At 39.3% G+C, this 27,650-nt stretch overlaps 1 protein-coding gene across 1 annotated transcript in view; it reads left to right on the forward strand.

The window, feature by feature from the left end:
- Positions 1–27,650, forward strand: part of brsk2b (BR serine/threonine kinase 2b) — a 177,622-nt gene that overhangs the window by 133,674 nt on the left and 16,298 nt on the right. The window contains exons 8-16 of the mRNA XM_053676633.1: positions 5,000–5,033; positions 5,121–5,189; positions 8,538–8,684; positions 12,895–12,926; positions 15,924–16,088; positions 20,338–20,435; positions 20,536–20,686; positions 23,499–23,559; positions 26,676–27,324. Coding sequence (XP_053532608.1) covers positions 5,000–5,033; positions 5,121–5,189; positions 8,538–8,684; positions 12,895–12,926; positions 15,924–16,088; positions 20,338–20,435; positions 20,536–20,686; positions 23,499–23,559; positions 26,676–27,324 — 1,406 coding nt within the window. The remainder of the gene's footprint in view (positions 1–4,999; positions 5,034–5,120; positions 5,190–8,537; positions 8,685–12,894; positions 12,927–15,923; positions 16,089–20,337; positions 20,436–20,535; positions 20,687–23,498; positions 23,560–26,675; positions 27,325–27,650) is intronic.

The following is a 27,650-nucleotide window of genomic DNA, read 5'->3' on the forward strand; positions in this document are numbered from 1 at the left end:
CTGTCTGCTCCAGGGGTGCCGTATCATTACTGACCCTGCACTGTGACACCAACTTCCGAACAAGCTGGGGTATACGAATAAAATAATTTCACTGTGCTCTAATGTATATATGACAAATAAAGGCTTGTTCTTCTTAAAATATTATTTCTAGAGCAGGCGCTAGTCTGAATGCCAACATTCCCATTACATGGCTGAAGCAGCCCAAATGTGATTTATTATTATTTTTTAACTTAGATGTGACACAAATTTGATTTATCATTGCTCTGTAAATTTTTTCAAATCAGATTTGAGACACATTCATATGTGAAGTCTGACTAGGTACAAATCCAATATGTGGCCATGTGAGTGTGATAACACCTGCACATACAGTTGCAATCAAAATTATTCAACCCCCATTGCAAATCAGGTTTATTGTCAAAATTTACAGACTTTCAGCTGTCTGCAATGAACAAATAAAACAAAACTGATTGAAATAGTTCAACACAATGAATGCTTTAAGTGGTTTCTCCAAATTCAACTGAAAATGCAACTTATAATGATTTCTCCAGTTTCAAAATTATACAACCGCCTGAATAGAATCCCTCACAACAGCACAAATATGCAAAACAGGTGTTGTCTCAAGCACACCTGACGTAACTAATCAAGGACTTCAGAAGTTGCACCAGGAAATCCTAGGAGAAAACTTCATGCCATCTGTGAGGAAGCTGAAGCTTGGACGTCATTGGACCTTCCAACAGGACAATGATCCCAAGCATACCTCAAATTCCACCAAGGCTTAGTTGCAGAAGAAGTCTTTGAAAATTCTACAGGGCCATCACGGTCACCTGACTTGAACCCCATAGAAAATCTCCGGTGGGATTTGAAGAAGGCGGTTGCAGCACGCAAACCCAAGAATATTACTGAACTGGAGGCCATTGCTCATGAGGAATGGGCTAAGATTCCTGAGGAACACTGCCAGAAGCTATGCATCTCGTTTGCAGCAGGTCATAACAGCAATAGGGTGCTCTACTAAGTACTAAAAATGCTTGCCATGAAGGGGTTTAATAATTTTGAAACTGGAGAAATCATTAAGTTGCACTTTCAGTTGAATTTGGGGAAACCACTCAAAGCATTTATTGTGTTGAACTATTTCAATTGCTTTTGTTTGATTTGTTCATTGCAGACAGCTGAAAGTCTGTAAATTTTGACAATAAACCTGATTTGCAATAGAGGTCGAATCATTTTGATTGCAACTGTACACATCTCTCATCATAGTATTGTCGGTAATACTGTAGCTGCAAAACCAACAAAAATGTTACACCTGGTCTTACCTCGCGTTCTCACTCTGATCACTCTGATTGGAGTTCTGGCAGCCCACAGATGATGGGCTGCCAGAACTCCAGAGCAAATAATCTTTGCAATAAAAGCTTGTGTTGCTCTTTTTTTAGTTTTTTTTCAGCAATTTTGAAAATGTGTGCATGTGGGTTTCTGTCCATACACGCCACCAACAGCAGCACCTGAATGGAGGATAAACTGTGAGGGTGTGTGTATTTCTGAGTTCACATGCCAAATCATTTGTAATTATTATTATTAATTGACCATGGCTTTGTTTAATATCGCAGGCATTAGAACGGACATGGCATTTGGAAAGGTAATGTGTACATTCAAGCAACTATCGAAGCATTCATGTCTGAAGGACATACAAATAAGGAATAAAACACAACAATTCAACTAATAATGCAGATTTACGTTATAGCAGCTATAAACAGCCATTCTATCACCAGACTCTCTTTTTATTCTGTCTCTTAAAGAAACAAAAACAAACTAGTTTGTCATGTTACTGAGAAGAATTCTGCCCTCCCATGGTGGAAAACGTACAGACTGTTACAAAGCACTGACATTGGAGACTCCTTCCATAAATGTTAAAGAAACATCTCCTTATAGAAAGCGTCATAATTACAATGATTATCCAATTTATTTGTTTTTTTGTTAAATGACAGCACTTTTTAAGCATGTTTATAATAGCTGTGGATTATGTGATTATAAAAGTCCCTGTGAATGAGCTGTTACAATATAAAGGTTGATATATTGCAATGTGCCTATTAATATGGACCTGTGCATTTGCATAACAGCTGGAACTAGTGCTGGTATAGAAAATTAATCATCACCTGATGACCAATTAGTTTAGAGAATTCAATGGCCCTGTGGCGTAATGTTATTTAAGCAGCTAGAAATATTCCATATGACTTCTTTTTCAATATCTGTAATTAATACCTAAAACATTATTTAATCAATATTACTCACTTAATCTGTATTTTAATGATGATGCACAGTAGTAGGCCAATACCTACATTGTAAGGTAACTGACAGTAATATTTAGTTGACGAGGCACAATACATTAGCTTTCTATGCATTCACTGAGTCATAATAATCATATGATAATAGACAGAATATTTCCCTTCAAATAAGATGCCATTGTCACAACTTTACGGCTGGGTTTATGAAAAACCGTGATTTAATTAGGATGCTTTTTGACAAGACACTGTTTGCCTGCTGCAAATTGGTTTCATTTGCATGCAATTTGCATAATGCTATTAGACATTTGCAAACAGGTATCCCCTGTTTACAGAGGAAACTCTTTGACATCCCTCCGTCAATGCTAGCGCCCGGCTTCATCTGACAGCTCTGTCAAGCAACTGAACCGTCCGGGTCATTAATGATAAATATGTTAAACAATTTTGACAGTTACTGGGCTGTAGTTTTACAGAACTCTAGCAGGAAGTCATTAAAATCTAATGTTACATTATTGGATCATGCAGCAGTGTCAGTGGAAGAGCAGTGGAGTGGCGGGCAGTGAGCCAGCGCCCGAGCCGAACATGTTAACATCAGAACGAGAGCTAATAATATTTTCGCTTATGCAAATTGCGTTGGAATTTATAGTCTTATAGATTTATAGTCTTAATGAATATTATAAATATTGTACATAATTAATGCCAGTCATATTTTCAGTGACTAAAGATTTCTAGTCGTCTTTAAGCCGTCTTTGTTTACCCAGTTATGGCCAGCTGTAAAGCTAGCGAAGCTGCCTAGCAAATATATGATTAACAAAATATGAAATTCAGGCTTAGGTTTTAGGTCAAAATCAATTTGCACTGAAGCCCTGATTGAATATTAACTCAAATAATGCACGTTAATTTTTTATGTGCAGTGAAATAAATTGCATGCACAAAACCTGGGCGTGTTATAGATTTACAAAGAATACAAAACAATATAGAAATTAGGCTTTTGCTTATGCAATTTGTTCTTCATAGCAGCTGACGTTTCAAATATCGAAGAGACTTCTGGAACAGTCGAATCGAAACTAACATTGATTCAATAGAATTTGCAATCTAACCGTATAATGAAATTTTTTCACAGGTTTGTGTGCACTTGTGGTGAATCTCTAACATGAAACCAACTTTCTGCATTAATATTAAGTCATAATTTGATGATACTGCCTGAGTAGCCATAATGATTAAAACCAGGTGAACTGTACTGGCAGAATCCGATTTCTGCAGATATAATACCTTCTTTTTAGTAGTACTAGATTGCGCAGGCAATCACCAGTCCTAATTGGTTTAGTATACACACTGATCAGCCATAACATTAAAATTGCCTGCCTAATATTGTGTAGGTCCTTCTTTTCAATTTCAATATTAATTTTATTTGTATAGTGCTGTTTACAATGGTCATTGTCTCAAAGCAGCTTTACAGAAACATATAAACACAGTATAAAGATTTTAAAAGTGTGAATTTATCCAAATTGAGCCAGCCGTTGGTTGATGGTGGTGAGGGAAAACTCCCTAAGATGTTAAGAGGAAGAAACCTTGAGAGGAACCAGACTCAGAAGGGAACCCATCCTCATCTGGGTAACAACAGATAGTGTAAAAGTAAAGGAAAGTTCATTATGGTTTTTTATGAAGTCTGTTTGTTGAACTAGTCCACTGTTCAAAGGAGACCCGAGTGCAAAACTGCATGTTGTAATTTCATTCCCGGGGCCTTAGAAGCCACCAAAACCACTCTGGACTCCATAAGACCTCTGAAGGTGTGCTGTGGTATCTGACTTGTTTGTCACATCCCACAGATGTTCAATCGAATTGAGATCCGGGGAATTTGTAGGCCAAGTCAACACCTTGAACTCTTTGGCATGTTCCTCAAACCATTCCTGAACAATATTTGCAGTGTAGCAGGGCACATTATCCTGGTGAAAAAGGCCATTGTCATTAGGGGATACCGTTGCCATGAAGAGGTGTACTTGATGTGCAGCAGTGTTTAGGTAGGTGGTACGTGTGTCAAAGTAACATCCACATGAATGCCAGAACCCAAGGTTTCCCAGCAGAATACTACCCAGAGAATCACACTGCCTCTGCTGGCGTGCCTTCTTCCCATAGTGCATCCTGGTGCCATCTCTTCCCCATGCACCCGGCCATCCACATGATGTAAAAGAAAATGTGATTCTCTGACCGCTCAGTGACTACGCAGCCTCACACTGTGTGTCCTGACAACCTTTCTATCATAGCCAGCATAAACCTTTTCAGCAATTTGAGCTAGCTTTTCTGTGAGATCGGACCAGACAAGCTAGCCTTCGCTCCCCACGTGCATCAATAAGCCTTGGGTGCCCATGATCCTGTCGCCGGTTCAGCGGTTGTCCTTCCTTAGACCACTTTTTGTAGGTAGTAACCACTGCATACCGGGAACACCCCACAAGACCTGCCGTTTTGTGCCAAATCCCATATTAACTGAGATAAACTTGCAAAAAGGAAAACACATACTTTCTTTCTCATTCAGAAAGGCACAAGCCTTTGGAGGCCCTATGGGTATTTCAGCTTGCACACATTTTAGTGGGTGTTATTATGTTTGCATGTGTTTTACACACTCAGACCTTTAGTAAACAAGTGCTAAATAAGGCTAAACTAAATACAGTCTTAACTGAACAGTCTGTATTTAAAGTCTCTCACTCCTCCATCCTTTTCTCTTTCAGATCTCCTCACTATGCCTGCCCAGAGGTGATTAGGGTAAGTGTACTCTCAGAGCCATCTCTTCTAATGTAGCTCTCAGACCAGCCTGCCCTCCAACCACCTTTCTCTTTCTCTCAATGACAGGGAGAGAAGTATGATGGCAGGAAAGCAGATGTTTGGAGCTGTGGGGTCATCCTCTTTGCACTTTTAGTGGTAAGTGGTCGTCACGCTTCCCCGACATTTCTGAAGTTATCTCAAAGACTTCTTACTCATGTTAAAAAGTCTTAATTAGAAAATGAAAGATACTCTCAGATGTCAGCAGGCAACGAAGATCAGCATAAGGATATCCCCTCTGATTAAATTAATGATCCTTATAAATGATTGTTTCCATTTCCTTCTGTTCATGTGGGTGTTCATGGCCCAAGAAAACAGATAGTGCTTTTCCTTTTTTTTTCTTTCTTTCTTTCTTTTTTTTTTACAGACGCAGTGCCTAATTTGGAACCTTTCTGCATTTTTCTGGCAGAAAAGAGAGAAAATTTGTTCAGCTCAGGCACTACAACGCTGTTGGTCTGGAACTGTTAGAGGCGGGTAATTTGGTCTCCATGACAACAGTTCAAGCAGCTCAACTCTTTCTTTGTTTATATGTTGGGAGAAAATATTAAGTTAAAGGTGGGGGTTGAGTAGTATTATAGTCAAAACACCTTTTGTAATATTTTGTAACATGGGTGGCACGGGGGCACAGCGGGTAGCATTGGGTGGCACTGGGAACAGTGGGTAGCATTGGGTGGCACTGGGAACAGTGGGTAGCATTGGGTGGCACAGATCCATGGTCATAATTCAAATCGGTGCCTGGGTTACTGTAACATGCTACAGTAGTAGCTGGATCAGTAACTCTAAACTCTAACTCCTTACCCAGGTATAATTGAGTGTGAGAACGTGTGTGGTGAAACAGAATGGCTTCCCATCAAGGGTGTATTTGCATCCAGTGTCCCTGGGATAGGCTCCAGATCCATATGAACTTTGAATGATAAAGCTCTTACGGAAAAATTCATGATTATTTTGTAATGTCTTAGTTCTCAAGCAAGCACCTTAAAAGAGAAGAGAAGAAACACTGTAAATGATGTGTGTGTGTGTGGGGGGGGGGCATAATGTGGGCTACCATGATCCAGACACTCAGGATAAGAATTCTTGCCTGTTAATCATATTGTATTATCAGTTCAAAAAAGCTCCCCATCTTGCTCTAGCATTCAGACATTCTATTGTAGGTAGTGTGTGTGTGTGAGTGTGAGTGTGTGAATGAGTTTTGAAAGTAAGGTCCATATTGGTATTTTAATGTTTCAGCCCAATTATAATATAAAACAAGGTGTAATACCTAGGGTATACAGTCCTTAACCAAATATACTGTATGTATGTAATGCTTTGGCTCAAAAAATGGTGGAAATGTGGCTGTTAATCAGGACTTAAAAGGCTTGGTAGATCCTTGATCAGGCACTGCTTCATTGTCTTTGAAAAAGAGGATTGAAAGGAAGAGCAAAGAGACTGAACTCAGACAAGAGAAAGGGAAATTAATGAACCAGAGAGTGATGTTTATATATCTCCACTCAATCTCTTTAGCAGCTGAATATTTAATTTAATTATTATATAAGTATTAAATTTGAAGAATATTAAGTGTAAGAAATTTTCTAAATATCTGTGATTTAAGGTATATGGATGGACCTATTCTGTAAAATTTACTATAGTACCCTCCACTAATATTGGCACCCTTGGTAAATATGAGCAAAGAAGCCTGTGAAAAATGATATTTTTCTCATATGAATTCATATGGGTGACAATAATAGTTGCACACCTATATTTAACAAAGCTATTTTTGGGGGGATAAACTTGTGTTGTGTTTGCAATTGTATGATATCCATGAGAGTATTTTGTGAATTTTTTTTAACAAAAGTTCAAAAGGTTAAACAATAAAGACGATTTAAGGGTGCCAATATTAGTGGAGGGCACTGTATATGCTATAAAAATGGAATGATCCATACCATAATTCTGCTCATTATTTCTAACATTTACTCAGACCATGAAACACTGTAGAAAAAAGAAAAGTATACCACAGAGCTGTTGGATTCTCAAATCGGAAGGTGTGGATTCATTTTCTATATCAGCCGCTCTGACAGTAGCTCCATCTGTAATATAAATTATGTGCTCTGCCTGATATCAGTATTGTTTCCATAGTAACACATTCACACAAACTCTACAGTGGACGCGCTACATAATCTAAAGCTAATACTAAAGGAATGCAAAATTGTCTTTTATTTAACAAAGAAAAATGTAGAAGCATTGATATGGTTAAGCTTTCTGTATGTTAAAAAAGGAGACTTTTATGCAACATTTATGGAAGGAGCATGTATCATGACAGGCTACATTTTTGTCTAACTTCAAGAGAGAAGTGAGGCTGGTGAGGGAATGACTGTTTATAGGTGCAAGTGTACTGAACATGGATGTTCTGTAACATTAAATGTAACTATAAATGGTTAAAAACTGCTTTATATATATATATATATATATATATATATATATATATATATATATATATATATATATATATATATATATATATATATATATATATATATATGTGTGTGTGTGTATATATAATTCTTTATCATTACTGGTAATACTGGAAATTACTGACATAAAACACTGATCTGTGCTATAAGAAAGTAATCCGCTCCAGTTCATGTCGGGCCGTATCTCACCACCACACGTGGATTACTGTATTTTCCTATAACAGCACACCCTATTGTGTTTAATTGTTCCTTTAACAACAGCATTGGAAATAATTACAATAAAAATCATGCAATAATCATATAGCATTAGCTAAGCGACGAGTACTGGATGTGCAATGTAAATTGCTAATCTCAGAAGGCTTTAGGCCTCTACATGATCACATTTATTTGAGGCGTTGTGTCCTGTAGGCCGCACTGCACCCCAAGCAGGTGCTTCACCTTTATTACAAACCCGATTGATGCCTTCCTCTGCCACTGTATTTGCGTTTTTTCCATTCTACCTATATTTACCTCACTAAACAATCAGCTTTCTTTCAGAACAAAAGTGCCTTGTCTCTGCGACGTGTCCTTTCTCTACTCTAAGGTTTTGCATTGGAAAGAATTGCATTGCCCCCCCTCCCCCCGCCCCCTCCCCCCAGACATCTGCGTTTTGTTTTAGTGACAGTGGCCGCTAGCTTTTTTCTGATTACATCATCTGTTACACGGGCCTGGCGCCTGTCACATCTTTGTGTCATTCACGTCATTTGACAAAAGCAGCAGTCTCTGTTGGGTCAGGGGCTGTGCTGAAATAAAGAAGATAAAGTCAGCTCAGCATGAAACGCAGCTAATTGTCAGTGAGTCTCTATTCGCCGGCCTTGTCTGATTCCACTGACGGAGCTCTTTGATAAATATGTCTCTGTCACTTCTGCATCATTCACACGTTTTCCTTTGTGTACAATGCATGTTTTGCACCAGGCGCTTTTTGGTCTTCTTTCATCCTTGTCAACGTTGTGTGTGTCAGGGTGCTCTGCCGTTCGATGACGACAACCTGAGGAACCTGCTGGAGAAGGTGAAGCTAGGAGTGTTCCATATGCCTCACTTTATCCCTCCTGACTGCCAGAACCTGCTGAGAGGAATGATTGAAGTGGACGCGGCCAAAAGACTCACGGTTAGTCCGAGCTCAGTAGATAATCACCAATCACACATAATCACAGTTTACAGGTATGCTTGTTGTTGTCAGGTCAGAACTGGACTTTGTAATACTGGGTGAAGTTCTGTTTTGGATCTCTGAATGACAGAAAACAACAAATGATGTGGACCACCAACCAATCAGAACATTCGGCTATCTGTCAGTTATGTTGCCTGAGAAACTGAGAAATCACTGTGTTGAACCCATTCGTTCAAGGCTAGTCATGTCTTTGGGGGGCGTGGCTTTGCAGGAAACATTGAAGGGATGTATTTAAATGTTGCTTTTAAAAACAGTTTTTTTTTTGTTTTTTTTTACCAATAATAAAAACTTAGTTTTATTTCTTACATTTATTACAAAGTGTATTTGGTAAACTTATTATATAGGTGTGTCTACAGTAGCCATTAATGGAAAGGTTCCATTTTATGTCCATATTATTATTTAAGGGTGTAGCAAGAGCTAGAAAATTGTGCTCCAGTCAGAAAAAGGAATTACTGCATCTCTCAAGCCGTACTTGTAGCTTTTTTCTAGAGTCTTGTGGTACATATCCACTTGTACATCATTTTCATTTACATTTAACTTGGTTATGGTGAATTAAAATGCTGCCTTCAAAATACTCCGTGAAGCCCTTTCCTGCTTGGCTAAATGCAATGTGACAGCTATGCTCATTTGCCTAAAGTTCAGATTTGGTGAAACGTTAGTCATGCAGCGAGCCAGGTTACATCACACAATAACCATCATGCACTGTGCAAATGGATAAAAAAAAAACAAAAAAACAAGTGTATGTGATGTTCAAAGTGCACAAAAGTGCTTATTCATAGAATTGTGGAAAGCCACTCAGACTGCAACCTTAAATACCCTGAAGCTTGTGACTAGAAAAGTGTACAAAAGTTATTAGACACTGAGTGGAGAGTCTGGGGCTGAAACTGTCTATGTACTTGTCTACATACGAAGTGACCTATATGATGGGCGTACATGATAAAACAGTGTAGATAAAAGATAGGTGCGCCTAATAGATTGATAGCTTAATGTACAGTTCTGTAAGATAGGACATTCCTTTACACATCATAATTAAATAAAAAAGACTGGAATTAATTATTTTATTTATTTATTTATTTATTTATTTATTTTTGTAGGTAAGTTTCCTTAAACGCTTGACAAGTGGGGTTTTGTTGTTGTTGTTGTTGTTGACAGGCTGTTCCCTGAATATGTATCTTCTGTCTCAATCCAATTCTGATGGAAATCTTTGTGTTCCATACCAAAGCGCATAATAGTAGAGTTTTATCCAGCATTTATTTTTCTTTATACCGGATACACTCAAGAATTACAGGTGGTGACGGTACTGATCATACTTTATACATGGTCTCAGCAGGATCTCTCCACACACACACACACATACACAAACACACACACACATACAGTCCTGGTGTGAAGCTTCACTGTGTTCATCTTATTTCCAGTCTGAGTCTGGTTTGTCTGTATGCTCGCTGCCAATTCAGGTAAACACACAGCAGAACTAATGCAATTCAGCGTGTCTGTAGAGGATTCACATGATAGATTCTCCATCTCTCTATCACTTTCTGTCTTTCATGGCAGAAGGCCTGAGGGTTTATGAGCTTATCTTAATACCGGCTCTTTGAAATTTCCCTGTCCTTTCGCTTTCTAGAGGAATATCTAATAGATCTGTCTTTATGGACCGCGTCTGACTGATCAGAAATAACAGCACTGCGTCAGCAGTGTATCCATGTGGAGAGCTAAATTCCCTCTATGCTTTTTGGTTTGTCTGTAACTCAACCAAACTTATCTTTCTCAGGGTTTAAAAAGTGATGTGTGTGTGAAGCAGAAGCTAATACAAGTAGAGATGGCACCGAGGCGATATCTAGTATCGCTATCAGGCCAATACCAACAAAAAACGGTGGATCAGACATCAGAGAAAACAAACTGGATATAGGATCCTGTAACAAATAACAAAACAAAAAATTGGATTTGGAAAATAAACTTCTTTTTGGAACTCGAAATGTTTGCATATAAAGAGACTTGACTGCTGTTTTCATTTGTTAGGATTCATTTAATTATATTTATCCTGTATACTTTATTATATTTGTTAGATTTGCAACATACCTGGGTTTTGTGTGAAATACTTTAACTCTAAAGTGCTTCAGTTAAAAAAAAAAGCATTACAAAACAAGTTTAGTAGTTTTTACTCAGCAAAGGCTCTCTAATATTCACAGGATTTGAATTGAAAACTTTTTCTGCTATCTATAAAGCTACCTATAAGTCTATCTATAAATTCATGCTGGTTAAAAAGCCAGTTTAATAAATAGTGGTTTAAATAGTCAGTCTGCCTAAAAATGTCTAAATCCTCGTTAGTGTCATAATCAGTTCAGTATGTAATCAGATACCAGCTGTTAAAATATCCATGACGACGTTTACATGCATATCAATATTCCGATATTAATCTGAATTTAGCAATATTCTAATTAGTACTAAGTCATGTAAACACTGCGGTCCAATTGCCCAACTCAGGTTAAGACAATATTCTGATTTCCCAAATTCCGATTCCCACCCCTGGAATATACATGTTTTAATCGGAAATTTGTTGCATGTAAACACCTTATTCAGAAAATCAACTGAATGGAGATACATGCGCATGCCCAGTCTGCAAGGAATTGTGGGTGCTAACAGATGCTTAGCTCTAGTCGAGGTATTTAGGAATGGCAACTCAGGCATAATTACAGCAACCATGTATACAGGAATATTCTGATGGCTGTACACACATAAATATCGTATTCGGAATATGGCTGCAACCTGAATGTAGACAGAATTTGACGTGCACGTAAACATAGTCTATGCTGTAGTCAGAATGGAATATTTAAACATACTTTCACATATGCCTTTTCACTTCTGGGAGTAATCAGACACTTGATTGGTTGAGATATGTGCATATTTAGAGATAACCATATTTCAGTTCAGGGAAGTCTGTAGTTTTGATACAGTTTTGGGTAGTTTTGGGTTTTCCCAGGTATCCAGAAATATATATTAATATAGCTATATTTATGATTATAACTTGCCTATAATTAAAAATTAATAATATTCAAGGTAACATTTTAGAATTATTACAGATGATATAAGACACTGTGAGTGAGCTTTTACGTCATAATGAACTAATATTAAATGAATCGAGAATTTAACCGCTTAATCTCCTGGCTTATTCAGTTATTCATTATAGAGCATATTATTCAGTAACTGTATACAGGAGCCACCACAACCTTTGGGCTTGAAAAACCCAAAGGAATCCCACAGACCTGGGGTGAACAAGAGACACAGACAGCACAGCTCCGGACTGTGCCAGGGAAGGAGCAGATACCTACTGTGCCACCCCTCAATAAGTGCTACTAAATGCTAAAATAAGGCTTTTTTTTTAAATCAACATTCGCATATTTTAACATATTTAAAAGCATCCACATGTTCAAAATTCACTGCACAGCACATTCCTTCTATTTTTCTGTCTGCTAAATCCGAGTGCAGAGCTCAGACAGAGATTCACCAGTCGTGGAAAAAAAGCCTCAACCCCAGAGCGCATCCCTGGCACACACTCCGTAATGTGTTCGCAATGATAGCAGGGCATTTCCATAATGTGCCCTGATGAAGCTGATGAGTCAATGAGTTATGGTGCCACTGATACCTTGTCAGACTCCTGTTGTTTTCTAATCAGCTCGCACGATGTCCCCGTGGCTCAGCCCAAAACGCAATCCCAGTTTTATCACCCAACTGCAGTGGATTGTATTTGAGGATCATATTTATAGCTTGGTGTCATTAAGTCACGGCTTAATATCATTACGATCTTTCTCGTTGACACATAAGACAGTCATGACCCTTGTGAGCTTGTGTCGTGGTGCTAGCTGTCGTCCTGCAGTCTAATTAGAGGCTGAGTAGACATGCTCGGAGTCTCTCTAGTGTTTCCAGTTAAACCCTGAAGATCAGAGGCGGGGATACTGATTGAGGAAATTAGACTTGGCCAGCAGGAGACACAGCTTGACAACATGAAATGTCTTCAGTCTTTGTTTTTTTTTCTCTTTTCTTTTTTTAAATTCAGTTGACAATTCTGTAATTTCAGTCATATGAATATAATTGAATGATATTGGTGGAAGTGGATTTCCTGCAGTTTTGATGGTCTTTTCTTTCATTACAGTTAGAACAGATACAGAAGCACACATGGTATATGTAAGTATGAATCAATGTTATCTGTGTGTGTGTGTGTGTGTGTGTGTGTGTGTGTGTGTGTGTTTGAGTGTGTGTGTCCATAGACTATATTGGCTGTGTTCTATCAGTTGCATATGGGTCAAAAACAAAAAACTGGTTTTAAAGACATTGAAAAAAAGAAATTATATATATATATATATATATATATATATATATATATATATATATATATATATATATATATATATATATATATATATATATGTGTGTGTGTGTGTGTGTGTGTATATATATATAAACTCTCATGGCTCTTTCACTACATATTGAGATGTTTGCAATGCAAATTTTACTATTGCTTATTTAAGAATGAAGTCAGAAATAGATTTTAAATAAGATGATCAGAAATGTGTTATTTGTGAACTCTGTTGTGTTAAATATCATTTAGCGTAACATTATACTCAAAAGAGGCATAGCAATTTTAGTATCCTTTATGTTATTTAGGAGTTTACAGTTTAGGACTTTGACATTTTCACAGTATAATAATATCATATTGGTAAATATCATGATTTTTCATATTAACTATTTAAAAACAGACAAGCAGGTAGTGAGAATTAAAATTATGAAATGCATATTGCACTGACATCATTCTTGAACAAAAGGAGTGAAATCAATTTCTATTTCCTTTTCGAATAATATTTTCCCAATCTTGTTTGTTGTTCTTGTGGGCAAAGTTACACAAGGAACATGCTGATTATGTTTTGTGCTTAATCAGCATTGATTATGTATAGTCACTGAGAGTCACTAGTGAGACTGATGTTAAACCCGACATTCACAGCTTTGAGGTTTCAAAAATATTCCCACGCAGCCAATTTGAAACCTTGAATGTTGTACTCTCCAGGTTTTGCCATTTTGCTACAAGCATACTGTATAGAGCTAAAGTTATTATCATTGGAAGGCCATGTGGGCTGAAAATAATTTTGGTCCCTGTACATTATTTATTAATGCAAAAAAATTGTTTATTCATCACAAATTGGTTGTTTGGGCCATTTTTGGAGCTCAGGTGGTACAGTAGAGCAGGTTGTCCTCTAATCACAGGGTTGGTGGTTCGATCCCCGGCCCCACCACATGCTGAAGTGTCCTTGGGCAAGACAGTGAACCCCAAGTTTCTCCCAATTACATTTACATTACATTTATGGCATTTGGAAGATGCCCTTATCCAGAGAGACTTACATATATCTAATTTATACAACTGAGCAATTGAGGGTTAAGGGCCTTGCTCAAGGCCTTCTGACCTTCCGACCTTCCGGTCAGAAGTCCAATGACCTTAACCACTGCCCCTGGTAACTCTACCCCTGGTAACTCTGCCCCTGGTAGCTCCTCTGCCCCTGGTAACTCTGCCCCTGGTAACTCTGCCCCTGGTAGCTCTGCCCCTGGTAGCTCCTCTGCCCCTGGTAGCTCTGCCCCTGGTAACTCTGCCCCTGGTAGCTCCTCTGCCCCTGGTAGCTCTTCCCCTGGTAGCTCCTCTGCCCCTGGTAACTCTGCCCCTGGTAACTCTGCCCCTGGTAGCTCCTCTGCCCCTGGTAACTCTGCCCCTGGTAACTCTGCCCCTGGTAGCTCTGCCCCTGGTAGCTCGTCTGCCCCTGGTAGCTCTGCCCCTGGTAACTCTGCCCCTGGTAGCTCCTCTGCCCCTGGTAGCTCTTCCCCTGGTAGCTCCTCTGCCCCTGGTAACTCTGCCCCTGGTAGCTCCTCTGCCCCTGGTAACTCTGCCCCTGGTAACTCTGCCCCTGGTAGCTCTGCCCCTGGTAGCTCCTCTGCCCCTGGTAGCTCTGCCCCTGGTAACTCTGCCCCTGGTAGCTCGTCTGCCCCTGGTAGCTCTTCCCCTGGTAGCTCCTCTGCCCCTGGTAACTCTGCCCCTGGTAACTCTGCCCCTGGTAGCTCCTCTGCCCCTGGTAACTCCTCTTCCCCTGGTAACTCTGCCCCTGGTAACTCTGCCCCTGGTAGCTCCTCTGCCCCTGGTAGCTCTGCCCCTGGTAGCTCCTCTGCCCCTGGTAGCTCCTCTGCCCCTGGTAGCTCTGCCCCCTGTTAGCTCTGCCCCTGCCTCTCCCGATGGCAGGCTAGTGCCATTGTTATGTGAGTGTATGTGTGTGAACGGGTGAATGAGTAACAGTGTAAAGAACCGCTAAGGTTAAAAGGCGCTATATAAGTGCAGACCATTTACCATTTGTACCAAATCCCGATGTGATCAAGCCTAGACTATGTTCCGTGCATTTGACTATATGGAACATTGTACAACATTAACATTGAGCCTGTAATCTAGTTATGAGAGAAACAGTAGCAGCACCAACGTACAAAACTAAAAAAAACACCAAAATAACTGCTGTTTATCTCTAAGAGGTTCTTGTTAGGACAATTTTAGTTAAAATACTGTTTCCTTTTTTTCATTTAGAAGTTTTCATTCTTATTAAATATTTGAGCTTTAAAATAAAAGCAATAACAGTATATTGCTTTATATTAGCTTAAAATACTTGCATTACTCTGTATGAAAATGCAAAACTATTTTTTTGACCCTTTATGTGTTTGCATGCGTTTAAGCTGCTGTGATAAATGGAGTTCGAAGGTTTAATAATCAAGAAAGAAAAAAATGTTTATTATGTGTGTTTGTGTGCATGTAACAGCAGCCTCCTGCGGCTCAGTGTGCGTCTCTGCCTCCTTTTCAGAGCTTTATTAAAGACCACAGACTCTCACTGAGCTGATGCAACCTCGACAAGCGCTCTCATTTCTCACCTATCCATTACAGCCCCCTTTGTCTCTTCTTACCACTACTTGACTCCATGTAGCCTCATGCTCATCCTTTGTTTGAAAGACTGCTAACTGGATGTGTTCAAAATTCATGCGTTCAAAATTCATTCATGGTCATGCCACAGATTTTACAAATATTGATATGCATTAATATTACACAGGATCTGGTGCGTACTGATATCAAAATAATTCTTATTATTTCCATATGCTCATTCACAGTGGGGGGAAGAACGAGCCGGAGCCGGAGCAGCCTGCTCCACGGAAGGTGGCGATCCGCACGCTACCCTCGGCTGAAGACATCGACCCAGACGTTTTGGAGAGCATGCACTCTCTCGGCTGCTTCCGAGACAAGAACAAACTGATGAAAGACCTGCTGTCTGATGAGTGAGTAACACAAAGAGGGGGAAAAACAGGATGTAATGAGGAATGACGCTGCGGATGTACCGACTGCATTACCAGTAAAGAGTGGCAATACTGTATAAATCACTTTGATTGAACGTCTTGCTAAAGCTGTTTAATGTAGTTAAACACTGGAGCAATATAATAATCAATTCTGTGGTGTCTGTAAGCGATCAGATCCACATAGTCACAAATTCTTAATATCATGTGGCTTTATTAAAGTGCACCTATTATGGTTTTTCAAATATTACCTTTCATGTAGTGTGTTATAGAGCTGTTTGTGAATGTAAAAACGTCTGCAAAGTTTCCAAGATCAAAGTGCATGAGAAACACAGTTATCGACTACCAAAAGAAGAGATTCTGAACAGCTGAAACGAGTCGTTAGTGATTCCAGACTTACTTCCTGTACAAAACTATATACGTTTGTAACAAAAAGCCCCGCCTCTGGTCTTCATCGGCTACTCGCTGACAGACGGAGCTGAAACTCGTTATGGTAGTAGGCGTTTCCTTTTTGAAACATGCTGACAGAGGTAGACCAATCACAACAGACTGGGGCATCTGACCAATCAGAAAAGAGTATGCTTTCTGAAAGGAGGAGTTTAGAACGAATCCTTTAGAACGGATCATTGAACGAGTCGTTCGTGACACTGTGAGAAAAAAGTAATGCTGCAATTTAAATTATGAGCACATTAAAGTGTTTTTTGACCTTGGATGGATGTAAATCTATTGTATGAGACTTTTAAATCAAAATTAGGCACGTTTCAAAACCATAATAGGTGCGATTTAAGTTGTACGTAAGGAGTAAGTGTTGGTATGTGTCATGGTAGTGCCAGTGGTCTTAGAACTACATTATCCATCAGCCCCAGCACATCACATACCTCTGTCTTGTTATGCCTTGTTTAGCACCACTGTTTGATGGTGCATTCAAATCAAAGTCGTAATTATGAGCAGGAAACTCAAGATTTTATTTGTGCTGGGGGAGTGTCAGTAAGAAAACATGCTGGAATCAATGGATGCAGCATCTGTAGTTGACGGTAAATTTGTTGAAACTGAATGTTTACTCGTCTCAGAAGCTGATTTCAATTATTATGCGTTTGGTATATGCAGCAAGTTATTTTCAGGCTTTTTTATGTAGGATAAAACAAGCTAATTGCCCGTACAAAATACGATAGCATTGTACAATTATGATATAACATGTAACGATAAAGTTTACAGTGACTTAATAATTGATTAAAAACATAAAAAAGCACAACACACCTGATGCGCATTCTTTGTCCTTGGTTTTTTTGGAAGTAGATCAAAAGAAAAAAACTTATTTTTTGTAGTTAATTAAGAGAAGGTACACCTCCATCTTGCTCCTAACAAAGTGACTGGAATGAACCTGACTTTGTAATTACGGCTTCCTAACTTTTCAGTTGGTGCTTCCCAATTTGGCTACGAACCTTCTATCCATCCTAAATATTATCTGAGATTAGAATTAGTGTGTCCCAAATCCTTCCATGATGAGTTAGTATGTCACAGTACTCGAATACTCTTTTGGAATTGGGATGAAGCAAGTGTCTCCCTGTCAAGCTGTTGTTGTAGTTGACATTTGTTGTCGTGAGTTCCACAGGATCGCTTACAGTCTGTAAGTTTTCTTCTTCGTCTCCACAGTTCGTGTTTATGCTTCTTGCTTTCACAGCTTTGGTTGTTTTGTTTGGACTTTACACAATAAATGATCTACACTTGCATCTGCATCCCTCTACAATCATATATAAATATATAAAAATATAAAATATGTAAAATAAAATAAAAAAATTAAATTCTCAAAATACAAAATAATAGGACGTGCTGGCTCAAGTGCTATTTTATAAGCTTCTGAATAATTCGAGTGGAATCCATATTGTTAAAGGAATCCAAATTTGCAGCGATTAATGTGATAATTACGACTAGGACTATTCATGTTGCAATAGGTAATTGTAATTGTAAATTGTAATTGTAATCCCTGTTAGATTTATTTCTAAACTTGCCATCATTTCATTTATGTATCACGTCTTCTCATTTTTAATTTTAAAATTGTCTCTTATTTTTATGTTACATCATTTTACATTAGCGAACAAATTAAAAGAAAAAAGCACAGTTTTCTTCTTCGGCCTGCTTTTTCGATCCCTGATTTAGTTTTTTCAGGTTTAAAGAGAGTTTGCTTTTGTTTAAATGCTTTTACTGGTGATCTCGGAGGCGTGAGCTATCAGCAGATGATTTGCATAATCTGAATATGGAGTCCAGAAAATGTCAGCACTAAAGTCGCCAACTCTGTACTCGGCTTTAGAGTGTAATTTACGAATATCTTTAATGGAGAAGTATTGTAATCATTTCCCCTAAATACACACAGGATACAGATATGGTAGACAGAGATTAGCTTGAAAAAAAAAAAAAAACAGTACAGTATTCCTGTCTTATTTCTGCCTAGTCCCCTGTCTTGCAGTAACTCTTCTCTAAAGCTCATACAAGCTCCTCCTGACAATATTTGCTTTGAGACGCCATATGCAAGTGTAGAAATGTTTTATGGCTCTGTTTCTCACGGCTATTAAGCCCACAGCACCTTTAGCGAAGCTTGTTCACCTTCTTTCATCCTTCATCCCCCAAACCTCCCACAATTACCACCTGCACACTCGGCTGTGCACACCCACCTTTCTAATGTGGCTGATGGATGAATCCGGCATGATTTAGCCAGACTGCGATTATGAGTCGGCTTTTACTCTCTACCCTGCAAGTTCATACGCTCTGTCTTAACTGTGTTCCCACACCAATCACCTAATTTTACTCAGAGCTCCTTGACTTTGTTTTATAGTCTCACCAGGAAGAATTTTTTTCTCAGTTGTACATTTAAGACTGGATTTTAAAAAAAAAATCAATTTCTCGATTGTTAACTACTGTACTGTATATGAGCAATATTTTGGATAAATATTAACACAAAGAATTAGTATTCAGCTTGGCGTCCATCTTCTTCATCTTAAATCGTACTATTCAGTAACTACTATACATTATCCAGTAAGTACAATAAACCTGATTGGAAAGATATCGCATGTTGTTATGAGTGTGAGGACATGTAAGTCTCACTGATAGCTGCTGAAGTTTGAGGGGATAAGGCAGGGGCGTAACCTGGCCTGGGCATTCAGATTTTTTTTTTAACCCCCAAACAATTCTCTACTTGGAGCGGTTTATCACTTTGTAACTGGATGTCAGTAAAAGAAGACGGCGGTGTTGTAAATTTGTATAGTCAGTGCACAAAGTGTTGTATTTTATCTTCAGTAAAAGGAGATAAGAGCAATCAGACAGGGTTTACAGGAAAATACGTGGAAATACTCGTGTCTTATTGGCTGACAGCTCTCAATTCCACCAAATTCTAGTTTACACAGTCAGTTAGTGTGAGGGGAAAATTAATAAATGTATATATGTTTTTTTTTTTTGAAACAGTAAAAGGGTTGAAACTGAAACACTAACACCCTCTCATGCTGAGCAGGAAAACAAGATGTGTAAATGTCTATATGAGTTCCAAGTTAGGTGAACATGATATGAGCAGAGCATAAGGACAGATAACGTTTACCTTTGATAACCTTTGCATGGCTCTGTAGCAGCTAAACCCATAGCTTAGTTGTGTGCCTCCCCTTGTCTAGTGACATCAAACTAGCCTAATCTTGTGTTAGATAGCCAAAAGATTTTATATTTTATCAGTCTGGTAGTCCTGCAGAAGTGATCACACCCGAGTCAAGTTTTATGAACAATCCAAATTTTTGTCCAATTTTCAATTTAGCCCTCACGTGCAAGAAAAAACATGCTTCTATTTAGAAGTACGTTTTGCAACGTTTTTTGATGGAGAAGCCTGTGGATGTTTAACAGTCCAGCTAACGCCCCTGGGTTAAGGTTTCACCAGGGCAGCTGATATAAATGTGCTAGCAAAGCTAACCATCCCTGTCTTTCAAAAATAAAAAGACACCAGTATAAGGTTTCATGTTTGGCGTTCCACATCAGAATATTTGCTGTGGATTATTTGGAACTTTGTGGACTCAAGCGCCACAGCACCACCAATAATTGTAAGAAAAATGAATGTTATGAAGAAGTGACGCTAGGCCTGATATCTGTCTAGCCCAGACTGAAGATTCATGTAACCTATCAGTGACTTTTGTGTCAGATGATTACAGAAGGAAACACTACCGAGATTACACCTTACAGTTTTCCAAACTCTTCATTCTAGTGACAACCAAGAGAAGATGATCTACTTCCTCCTGCTGGACCGTAAGGAGCGGTATCCCAGCCATGAGGACCAGAACCTGCCTCCACGTAATGAGATTGGTAATGAGCTTTACTTTCCTCCGACTCATTATAGGATATGTTCAGCATGTTTTCACATATTTCCTGTACAGGGCTAATGGGTTGTCACGATTTCTCACAGACCCTCCAAGGAAGCGGGTGGACTCTCCTCTGCTGACCAGACACAACAAGAGGAGACCGGAGCGCAAGTCCATGGAGGTACTGAGTGTAACTGAGGGCGGATCCCCTGTGCCTGTACGGCGAGCTATCGACATGAACCAGCACGGACAGAGGTATCAGAGAATATAAACACCCAGAAAATGCGTAAAGATCACCGAGTGCATCCTTTGTTAGCTGTGCAGTTTGGGTTTAGCTCACCCTATAGAACGCTGCATTATTAAAACTGACGTTTTAAGGATGAATAGCCATAAAGATGAAGAGTATCCCGTAAACTTTAACTGTACCTCTATGCTGTGTTCGTGATCCCATTTATTCGTCTTTATCTCATTTTATTTTCGCCATTACCTGTTTCCATAAATCTCACACTTATTTCCCACTGACGATGCTTTTGAAGACATCCATAATGATTTTGCTGGAACGATTACCACGCGGATGAGGAATCCGATTACAGCATTGGGCCTGCGTGTTATATGAAGTCACAGCATGTTCTAGAAGAGAGCAGTAATTATAAAAGTAGCTCAGGATAGCGCTGTAATTACCCTCTCTGTTCTTTTCTGTCCTGCTGTAGTAAATCTGTTTTCAGTAAAAGCCTGGATATTTCAGATGCCAACCCCACAGTGCGAAGCAAAGAAGAAAGGTAGAAATCAGCACTGTATTTTCTCTTCAGCTCTGAAGATGCAGTGGGGTTTTTAAATCCGCGTATTGGATTGATCTCTGATTAGTATAGGGCCGAGATTTAGAAGTGAGTTTTTTAGATTGAGAGTGTGCATTAGAGAGCTGTGTGCTGCGGCACTTTTTTTTTAGTAGCGCTGTTCGTCTGCCGAATAGAGATGAACTTTTTTGGAAATAGGGCATATTGGAAGGAATACGAGATCCTTATTTTTCTCTGATTTGTCCCCTCAGTTTTGGCAAAGCTGTTCCCCTCTGGCTTCCTCCACAAACATCAAAAGCATCTTCTCTTCCTTCTTGTGCCTTTTATGTTTCCGTTTGATGTCTGGCATTTTTTTTGTAAAAATTGTATTTTATTTATTTTTTTTGTCCAATGGTAGTATCCCAAAAGCGAGGTTAATTTTCTTGGGTCTGTGTTGTTCTGCCTGCACTTTTCTCCCTTCACTGTTTGTTTGCATCTGTCCCGCTGCTGTGTGTGTGTGTGTGTGTGTGTGTGTGTGTGTGTGTGTGTGTGTGTGTGTGTGTGTGTGTGTGTGTGTGTGTGTGTGTGTGTGTGTGTGTGTGTGTGTGTGTGTGTGTGTGTGTGTGTCCGTCCAGCCGCAAGACAAAGATTTGTGGCGCACTATATACACGAAAGCGTGAATGACTTAAATGAATTAATGAGTTAGAAGAAGGCGGCATTAATTTAGAGCTGTTCCCGACTTTGAATAGTTCATTAATTCACCGAACATTGTTTTATTTATTTATTTATTTATTAAGATGTAAAGTAAGCTTCAAGACAGTTTAAAAACAGCTTTATCATGTGATGCATTAAAATGAGTGTTTTAGAAAATATTCACTAAAATATTCACTTTTTTTTTTTTCTGAAAAGCTCCCCTGCATCTTTAGCGCACTTGTCACAAAATATTTCATTTCCGAGTTAACAGCTAGAAATTCTCTCATCTAATAGACTTTTATGTAGAGATATAGCTCTTGTTTTTATTTCTCTCTCTTTCAATCCTTTGTCTGTAGATAGTAGAAAAAACGATATTCCGCTTCGCCATAGAGGTTTATCTTTCCTCATATAATTGCTTTCCTCTTGTGTGTGTTCTCACTTTTTTCCTCACTCCCAGACTAATCAAATGTGTTGCTTCTCCATGTGCTCTAATGTCTCAAATTGTGTGTTGTGTCACTCGTGGTTAATTAAGTGACGCATAGAGGGAGGAAATGAGGGTGTTCAGGAGCATCAAACCGAAATGTTTTCGGTGTTGTGATTTTCTGCCTGAGTGATCCAACACATTTTGTGCCTATAAGATAATATGCATTTAAGTAACATGTGATTGATCAGTTTATGGATTTCCTCTGAGTAGAATTGCATGAGGGTGTGTTGACACATTTAATGATGATTAACTGTTTCAGTTTTGTCTAATGGTAAACACTTTCGCCTCCACGGCCAGTTAAACTCCAGACGTTCGCTGGAGTCCAATACCGTGTGCGGTAAAAGAAGGAGCAAGGACAAAATCTGAAGATGAAGGAGATCAAATATTTTCACATTTCACAGTATCTTTTAGCATTTATGCTTCATGAGGAGTAGCTGTTTGTAAACAATTGTACAATATGAGATGCTACATACAGTAAATACTCATTTTCATTTACTGCGTGTTGATACGATATAAAACAGATCTGGAGATTAAAATACTTTTCAGCAGTGAGATAAGGTTTACTTTTTTTTTTTTTAGCAGTAAGCAGTAGAAGCCAATTAACTTGACAAGCTTCAGTATCATTATGCAGGGATCATTACACATTATTGGCAACCTCTCAAAAGAAAACCTCCCTCTGACTCGAGACACATTTGGAAACAGCTGCAGATGTGTTCACAATATTGATGCTTAAAGGTGCAGTTTGTAATTTTTAAATTGGTTTTTAGATGTATAAAAATCACAAAATTTTAAAGATCTCTCAAAGTAATTGAAGTGAAAATAAGTCAATTTTATTTCAGGTTTCTTTTATTTATTTATTTTTATTTATTTATTTATTTTTCTGGGCTGGAAATTAGCTCCACTTACTGTACAGTCAAAACAGAATTGCTTAGTTCTGTAAACTCAGACATACGTACAGTAGTTTAGGTGGAAAAGGCTTGTGCTTGTTTGCATTGCATTGCACCTTAAAGTCAACAGAGGTCTTGAGAAATGATAAACTCCCCCTTTAAAAGGCTTCTGAGATTGATAATTATGCAAATGTTGCATTCTGATTGTATGAATCTGTGTGTTGTGTTAGGTCACGGTCCATCAGTGGTGCTTCATCTGGTCTGTCCACCAGTCCCCTCAGCAGTCCGCGGGTAAGTCTCCGGGTTTGTCCCAAATCACAGTCGATATTTCCTATAAAGGGCCACTCGTCAGAGTGCTATGTCTGTCTACAGAATGTAAACGAATGGAAAGGTCATTGACATCAAGTGCAATTGTATGAGATATTAGTATTAGTATAACAATTGTATTTTCAGATGTAAAAGACAGGATTATATTTTAATCTCTTTCCAGTGACTGCCTTAAAATATGTACTTTATACAGCATTAATCCTGTAGTAACCAACCACGCCAGGCAAATCACTCGACTTCCCTTGCATACTTAAACATGACTCCTTCTCTCTCAGTCTTAGCAGGAATACTTTCAGTTTGCCCCCAAAACCCCCCAAAAAACTAGAATGCTGAGATTTAGCCAATTAGCATCAGCTGCAACCGGAAAAGACACTATAGGTTAGCCGTAACCTAGTGCCATGGACGTTCCTTTAATTATGCACTACATGTCAACAACTTCAAAGCAAAGCTCGAAATAATATGGCTTATTAGCCATGCTCAAGGTCTGCGATTTAATTTAAAACACTGGTGCTGCAGTAAAGTTGCTGCATGTCGATACTAATAGACTGGTCCTAACTGCTAGTGCAGTTGCACAGTGATGCTTGGCATAATTAGCTGGAATCTGTTCCTTATTCAGAGGATTGTAGCTCTGGGATATTTGAAGCTGCTAATGGCTTGGTAAAATCTGAAAATCCTCCTTTCCCTACTTACAGTAGAGCTTTTACAGTTGACTTGTTTGAAGCACCTAACCATTTACAAATCCACCGCTAAGTCTTTCCAATATGCCGTCTTTGAGTTACACATGCAAAATGACAGCAGGATTTAGCCTAACCCCTGCTTTGAGGCTGCCCTGATCAAAAATTCCAATCTCAAATATGTTCCGAACTCAGACATAACTTTATTGACAGTCTTGCCCGATTGCTGTTGGATGGAATATTGCTTTTGTGAAAACTATGTAGGGCAGTCAAGCTCGCCACACTTACATCTCAGCTGTTCTGTGGAGTTTCTGAAATGGTTGCCTCTGATTTATATTTATGGTTGAACCATTTATGCCAATGCTTTGAATGAGTCCTATATTCCTTCAGTAATACTTCAGTATATACAGCAGTGTCACATAAGACAATATTTCATAGTTAATAAGTGTGCATAGTTGTGAATACAACAGTTATTTGGGAAATGACCAGTTTATTAGTGCTATATTTAATGTTCTCATATTCTTACCTTATTGTAGTGTTACCCGCTTCTCATTAAAGGACCTGACAACCTTTACACACTTTGCATTAGAGCTCCACACGAAAGTGCAGTTTTTCTCTCCATCATCTGTAATGATCTTCGCAGGTGTTTTGAACTCAAAATGAACCAATACTTCCTGAAATCCCTACTCCTTTCCTTCTTATCTCACAGGCTCTCTACTCATCACGCCGCCCAATTTCATAGCAAACGGAGAATGTTTTGAGTTTACTAATATGAAATACACTATATTAGTGTGTGTTCGACTTTTCTAATGACTTGTGTTTTTTTTTTATTCTTTCATTGACATTTTGGTCGATTTTCACTTTAGTTAACGGTTTCCTATGTTACCCATAATGCTGTTTTACTTCTAGTGCCGATAGTGGTATGAATGGGATTGATCTGTAACTAAAGAGAGAGACGCAGCAGCGCTTTAGTCATTTAGTCTGTCGGGCTCTCTCACCTCATCATCTGTACACTCTGCTCAAACTGATCATGTCCCAAAGCTTCAACTTTCATGCTAAGACTGTCATCCATGGCATCATCATGGCATAGATACTAGCCAAGATACTTGGCTAACTAGCCAAGTCGAGTCTTTGCCGTAACTCGTGTGGGTTCGTTGCATTCTGAGACTTTGAATCCAACATTTGCTGACTCCACTACTTCTAAACTGCTTATCTCATTAATGTAACCTTTGCTGGAAAAGGGTAAAAAAAAACAAAACAAAAAAAAAACAAAAAAAAAACAAGCTCTTGCTCTTCTTTGTAGGAGCAACAAAGAGCTGCGACATCAGAGCTGACTTCTTACAGGAATAATGAAAATACAGCACCAACCAACAAATAATTCAATGCAAAGATCTATCTTAATATCATGTTTACTACATATTTTCTTTCTTTAATCCTCGAAACCTGACAGGTGTTTTTCGTCTTATTGTGTTCGACTGTCTTCACCATATGTTTCATCACATTTTAATCAGTTGACTAATGAGTAATTAGCCTGTGCATTTCCAGAAACAGTAGTTATTAATAAATAAAACCTACAATCTAAGGTAAGAATGAGAACACTGTATGAAGCACAAATACGCTGTTCATTATTATCTATGAATTCACGTCTAATATGTAAGTCCTTATATTGAAGTGAATACCAATTTAGTGGTCATTTTATCACTCAGTCTGATTTGGAAAACAGAAATCGACATCCTCAGTTTAAACCATGAAAGCCATTAGGCTCCACAACATTCTTCACATCATTTCCCAAGCAGCAGCATCACAATTCTGTTCTCAGCTTTGCACTTAATGGCCCTGAGTTGAAGTGGCCATTTTAATAGTGTGGCGCTATTGTTGTGAATGACCTATTGTAATGATTTTATACACTCTGATTACACTTGTGCAGTCCTGGATGATCTACAACAATGCGAAACATTTAAATATTGAACAATTCTGACAATAGCGCAAACGATTGACTCATCCTAATATTGCTCACATGTGGCACGTGCCCATTTCCCGCTTGCTCGGTCACTTCTGGCAGTTTTCCAACAAAGACCCAGAGCTTCTTTTTGTTGTTATTGTGGCTGCTTTTGCTTTGAGAACTCTGCACATTTTCTCTCCACATTTTCTTGCTGCCTCTTGGCTGGTTGTGTGCTAATGGCATGTTTTTTTTTTCTTTCCTTCTTTCTGCACTCTCCCTCCCTCACTCAACACTGCTGCCTCGTCCACCACCGTCCATCCTTGTGTGCTGTTGGTGCGCGTGCCTGTGCTGTGGTGCGTGCTAATTTCGGACTCGTGTGTGTGTGTGTGTGGTGTATGCGTGTGTGTTTGTGGGCTGCGGGTTGTGTGATGCTGCTGCCGGTTTCGGTGCATGCGCTCTCCCAGCCTGTGCGGCGCTTTTTCATTCCCCCGCAATCCTCAGAGCTCATGCGGTCGCCCAACCACAACCCAAGGCTCAATGGCACCTTCCAGCCAGGCACGGGAGCACAAAATTCAGCACAAAACAACAAAACTCAGACGCTCCCAGCTAAGCCCAAAGGGTCAGAAAAGCCCCTCCAGAGTACTAGATCAAACCCACTTCCTAACACCATGGCCACACCGCTGACTGCCAAGTCTGAGCCATCCACGCCATCCACGCCATGTCACCCCATTTCCCCAGCCATCCCTGTGTCCAACAGCCCGAAGGTGCGCCGGCCGCCCCTGACTGTGCCCCCAAAACTTTCAGTGCCCCTCTCACAGGCTCAACCTCTCTCTCCCATCCGCCTGCACCACCTGCACCCGCTGGCCATGACTGACCACAACGGCAAATGTATCCCCACTGTACAGGTGACTCCCCACCCCTCACCTCGCGCCAGCCCCCTGCCAACGCCCAAAGGGACACCCGTTCACACACCCAAGGAGAGTCCAGCAGGTACGCCGAGTCCCACACCACCTCCCAGTCCCTCTATCGGGGGCATGCCCTGGAGGACGCGACTCAACTCCATCAAGAACAGCTTCCTCGGCTCGCCGCGCTTCCACCGCAGGAAACTGCAAGGTAACCACAGGGAGGAATGAGAAAATATATGATCATTTTAGCAAAATATCTCAACAAAAAAAAAACTTCCTTTATTGTCCAGGTTTGGTGTCAAGAACTTGTCCTGGTGAGAGCTTACACATTAAATTAAACACATTAAATTAAACACGTCACATCAAGGTTTGCTTAACCAACTTTATTTACAGCATTCTTTAACATTTTAAAACCATGGACTTTAACTGTAACATAAACACTGGTGAATTTGGTGAATTCTCACTCAGAATGTGTTGAACATTTTCTACATCAGCGGCTCTGACAATTTCAAGGTAAATCACGGGTGTATAAAA

Source organism: Ictalurus punctatus, chromosome 27 (assembly GCF_001660625.3).
Source record: "Ictalurus punctatus breed USDA103 chromosome 27, Coco_2.0, whole genome shotgun sequence".
NCBI lineage: Eukaryota > Metazoa > Chordata > Actinopteri > Siluriformes > Ictaluridae > Ictalurus > Ictalurus punctatus.